Here is a 5,550-nt window from a genome sequence, read left to right as displayed (position 1 = left end):
AGCTACTGTTTAAAAACCTAATACGACCTCCTTAAAGATGTAACTTGAGGAGCTGTGTTCAACGAATCACGCAGACCTAAGACTTCAACCAATATTTTGAGTGTCTAAAAACACGCGTGCCATCTGTTGTAAGCTGCTGCGATATCCCACCCGACGGTTGTGCACCACCCCCCTCCCGCATAGACACGCGGCTTTCGTTCAAACTTACGTAGGTCAGTTACCGCCAGACCGCAGGGGAGCATGGCTGTGTCAAAAGTTTTGCCGCGATCGCGCAGTATTTGTTTACGTTCGCTCTAAACTTAGTGTAAACAACGATACTTGATTTATAACATTGACTTTGAGTGATAACAAGTTTAAAACTATAACTTTAAGTGATAAAAAGTTTCCAATGAACTGTGTTACTGTGAAAACATGACGAAAAACTTATATGGAATGATTTTAAAACTTTGGATATGTTTGGTGGCGGTGGCCGGTGCGCGCGCACGTTCTGCGCCGCCCGCCCCTGGTGGCTGTCAATGGGACTATTCGGACACAAAGTTGAGTGAATCGAACTTTCTTACATGTAATATCAAAACAATAGGATCAGCTGACATGCTTTTTAAGAACATAACAACAGCCCAAGCATACAATATAAACAAGTTGAAACTTACATGCACCGATTTGCTGTTCTTCGAGAGCTCACTACATATGAATACTGGTAGTTTTTTGGGCCAGTTGCGCAAACTTGAAGACTTGCGTATGGAATACTGTAAGATACGATATGTCCCAGCTACTGTATTATCACCTCTTCGCGATTTAACTAGCCTTACTCTCCGTTCATACAATACAGACTGGCCCGCTATGACAATGGAATTTCACGCTGAGAGTTTCCGAGGATTAATGGAACTGCGTTCACTGGACTTAGGTGACAATAACATTTATATGTTACCCTCAGAAGTTTTTTGTCCACTTTTTAGTTTGGAATCTTTAAACTTAACTAACAATAAGATTCAAGATATTTCTGAAATTGGATTTTCGGACTGGGGCAAGGGCCCAATAGCCCCTGGAAAGTCATGCAACACTGGCCTAAAAATGCTAGATTTGTCTCATAACAACGTGTTGCGGCTTCCTGATAACGGTCTTTCAAGCCTTAGATCTTTAGAAGTCTTAAAGATTCACAACAACTTAATTAATGAAATTGGAGATAGAGCTTTTGTGGGACTGAATTCATTAAAGATTCTGAACTTATCTGGAAACAAGTTAGTCGCCGTTCCTCCAGAACTATTTCAGTCTTCACGCGTTATAAAAGAAATCTCATTAGCAAATAATTCGCTTTCCGTGTTGGCACCGGGATTGTTGGAAGGACTTGATCAACTTGAGAAATTGGATTTATCTAGGAATCGACTAACCAATGACTGGGTGAACAGAGACACGTTTGCCGGCTTAATTCGATTAGTAATTTTAAACTTGTCTCACAACTCCTTAGTACGACTTGATCCAAAATCATTTCAAGATCTTAACAACCTACAGGTCTTAAACTTAGATAATAACGCTATTGAGATAATAAGTAATGGCGCCTTTGCGGAACTGAAAAATTTGCATCAATTATCTATGTCAGACAACAGAATCATTAATTTGAATGAACACATTTTTTCTAATCTATTTGTTCTAAGCCAACTTTACTTAGATAATAATCAGATCACCACTATTCATGAGAGGTCATTCGAAAACATAACGTATTTACAAGATTTGGGATTAAATGGAAATAATTTAAACTACGTTCCCGATGGAATACGAAAACTTCGATTTTTGAAATCCCTTGACATTGGCAAAAACAACATCACGAAAATTTCTAATGCATCTTTTGAGGGGCTCGAGGAACTTTATGGCTTGCGACTTGTTGACAACCACATAATTAGTATACCGAAAGACACTTTCAGTACATTACCATCATTACAAGTTCTAAACTTAGCATCAAATAAAATTGAAACCATCGAACAAGACGCATTTCTTTCAAATCCAACGCTGAAAGCTATTCGTCTCGACGGAAATAAACTTACAGATATACGAGGTGTTTTTAACAAACTGAGCACATTGGGTTGGCTTAACATATCCGACAACAAACTTATATATTTTGACTACAGTTACATGCCTGAGACTTTAGAATGGCTGGATATCCACAAAAACAATATTACTAAGCTTGTGAACGAAAATAATTTCAAATCAAATATTCGAATGCTTGATGTCAGTTATAATACAATGGAAAACGTAGATGAAAAGTCAGTACCTGATTCTATAGAGGTCCTCTTTTTGAATAACAACAAAATTCACACAATCCAGCCAGGTACATTTCTACAAAAAAAGAACTTAGAAAAAGTTATATTGACAGATAATAAATTACGGACCGTTGAACTATCCGCATTCACATTACCCCATATACCGAAGCACAGATTTTTGCCAAAATTTTTCATCGGAAACAATCCATTTGTATGCAACTGTCATATGATATGGCTGCAAAAAATAAATTTATGGAATCACATGAGGCAATATCCTAGATTTGTAGACTTAGAGTCAGTTACATGCGAAGTTGTAAATAATAAATACGGAGGAAAATCTAACTTAATGGATGTTCCTGAAACACAGTTCCTTTGTTCCTATGAGACGCATTGTTCCTCGAGCTGCTTTTGTTGTGATTTCGAAGCCTGCGACTGTAAAATGACATGTCCTGAAGGTTGTTCATGTTTTCATGACAGCAATTGGAATTCTAATGTAATTGATTGTTCTAATGCTGGATACACAGATATTCCCGAAAAGATTCCAATGGACGCTACTGAACTTTATTTAGACGGCAATGATTTTGCCTCCTTGAACAGCCATCTATTTATAGGCAAGAAAAAGCTTCATAAATTATACTTAAATAATAGTAATATCGCCTCAATAGATAATGATACATTTAATGGACTTCATTCTTTGAATGTTTTACATTTGGAAAATAATCATCTTACTGAAATCGCCGGTGGGGAGTTTTCTCAGACTAAGCACTTAAGAGAGTTATATTTAAACGATAACCTCTTAACTAGTGTGGCAAATAACTCATTCGAAAGCTTATCTTCACTTCGAATCATCCACTTACAAGGAAACAAGATATTGAATCTCGACAAGAAGCTAGCTCATATCGTACATTTAGAAAGTGTTCGTGTTCGAGGTAATTTATTTACTTGCGCGTGTGATAATGTATTGCCTTTGGTGAACTGGTTAAAGAAATATTACGAGGACCCTTCAGAAATGTTGTGTGCTAGTGAGAATGAACTAAGTTCCAACCTAACAGTGTTCGACGTAATGGACAAGTGTCGTGACTCCAGTGTAAACGACAATACCATTCCCACTGAAAATCAGCCGTTCCAATATGATGAAGTGAGCACAATTAAATTGAACTTTGTACCCCTCTTAGCTGTAGTCCTTATAAGTGTAATCCTTATTTTATTGTTTGGAGCTTTAGCATTTTCCTTTAGACAAAACGTACGTTTATGGGCTCATTCCAAGTATGGTGTAAGATTATTCAAAAGTGCGTCTATTCAGGAAAGTGAGCTAGATAGAGATAGGATGTATGATGGCTATGCAGTATACAGTTTATTAGATGATGATTTTGTAACAAAAGTAGTCGCGCCTGAAATGGAGCACTGCGGATACACTATGTGCTTTCACTACAGAGACTTACAAAACGCACCAGAAAACTATTTATTAGAACAAATAAATAACGCTTCCGAATCCTCTAAAAGAATTTTAATATTTATTTCTTTTAATTTTTTACAAAACGAATGGTCTAAAATGTCTTTCAAAGCCGCTCTTAAACACGTGATAACTTCAATTCATCCTTCCATCAGAAGACATAGGGTTGTTTTTGTATTGACGACCGATATCAGCGCCCTCAATTTAGATTTAGAATTTCAAAATTATTTAAAAACCTGCAATGTGCTTTTATGGGGCGAAAAGAAGTTTTGGGAGAAAATGAGATTTTTGATGCCTGATATCTCAAATTTACATTGGAATAAAGATAACATGAATTACAACCACAGTATTTGTCCTAACGCTAGACGCCACCCTTCTAGATACACTGCATCTCCCACTGCACCCGAGCTATGGTATAAATACGACGCCATACCACCCCAAACACCCACAGTCACCAACGTAGGTATTACCGTCGAAGACGATACATCTATGTTAACCAACACTACACTCACAAGCCAGATACAGGACTTGGATAATCCACACCACAGTTACATATCAATTGACACACAAAATTACGAGCAGCCATATGGCGCAGGCGGCCGACCGAGGCCACCTAACTCGTTACGTAAGCACCAAAGCCACTCTCCCTCGATGCTCGATGAACAGGGATACTTACAACCCCGTTCTTCAATACACGATTGCTTACCTCAAAGCCATCCGAGCGTACACAGATAACATGTTTCAAAAGTCAGCTCGTTATCTCCTAATGGGTCGCTACATTCCAAGCACATGTGTATACTGTTGCCTCTTCTGGCAATGCCTTATTGAGTCGTGATTATAGCCGGCCAAATAATTGTACGATTAACGTTCCTTGTAAGTTGTAATAATATTTATATTCTTAATTTTAAGGAGACTGTTGTTAAATTATCGCTAATGTTTAATGATGCCTTGTATTTGAAATATTTGCATTGTAAAACTATTTTAATGAATTACAATACATAATATCTATTAAGACTGAATTGTATTATAGTTTAAGTTACTATTTGCCAGTATAAATGTGACTTAAGTATTTTGCTATAGATATTATATCTCATTGTTACCAAATATTTTGTAAATAATTGTAATTAATAATTGTATAGAGAATTGATTTCTGTATAGGTTACTAGTCATTAGATAGGAGTTAATATCTATATGAATTGTTGTAGGTATATAGTTGGTCACATAATCAGACGTAACTAAACACTATTATTGTAACGGTTCTGCTAATATATTGTTATTTGTAATATAATATTTTGGTTACATACAGCAGTATTTAGACTTATTTTAATTGTTTGTATTTTTAATGTGTTCTGACATGCTTATGTGATCAATTAATAATAACAAAATGTAAAATTGTAAACTGTTGAACTCGCAAACAAATGATAATAAAAAATATTACCTTAATTTCTGTATTTTAATAACAATCCTCAACAAATAAATCTAGATAGAATTAAAAGGTTCATTTAAATTCTCATTAAATCTTAAATTCAAAGTCAAAAATCATTTATTCATGTAGTAAACAACAATGTACACTTATGAACGTCAAAAAAGAAATAAACATTAAATGCTTCTAATTTTACATAAACTGCCAGTTCTCAAATCAAGGGCGTAGAACGGAAGAGAAGAACTGGCAATAAACTCTCCGCCGCTCTTTTTAATCGCCAAATCTTAGTTTTAATTAAATATTTACCTATAGTCAATTTGAGTCTTAGTTTACACAGTAGTAGTCTAAATTCAATGTTTTGTTTTTGATATTAATAAATCAAAAAACAGAATACTTTGCACATTTCTTAACACGTTTCT

General features: G+C 35.6%; 1 protein-coding gene across 1 annotated transcript; it reads left to right on the top strand.

Moving 5' to 3' along the window:
* The first annotated feature begins 232 nt into the window (after nt 1-232).
* On the top strand, nt 233-5,151 carry LOC125060771 (toll-like receptor 6). The gene has a single exon (XM_047665828.1). The coding sequence runs from the start codon at nt 412-414 to the stop codon at nt 4,441-4,443; it is 4,032 nt and encodes a 1,343-aa protein (XP_047521784.1). The 5' UTR covers nt 233-411; the 3' UTR covers nt 4,444-5,151.
* The last annotated feature ends 399 nt before the right edge of the window (nt 5,152-5,550 follow it).

Source organism: Pieris napi, chromosome 2 (genome assembly GCF_905475465.1).
Source record: "Pieris napi chromosome 2, ilPieNapi1.2, whole genome shotgun sequence".
NCBI lineage: Eukaryota > Metazoa > Arthropoda > Insecta > Lepidoptera > Pieridae > Pieris > Pieris napi.
Note: the sequence above shows the minus strand (reverse complement) of the source record. Positions and strands in the feature narration are given on the sequence as shown.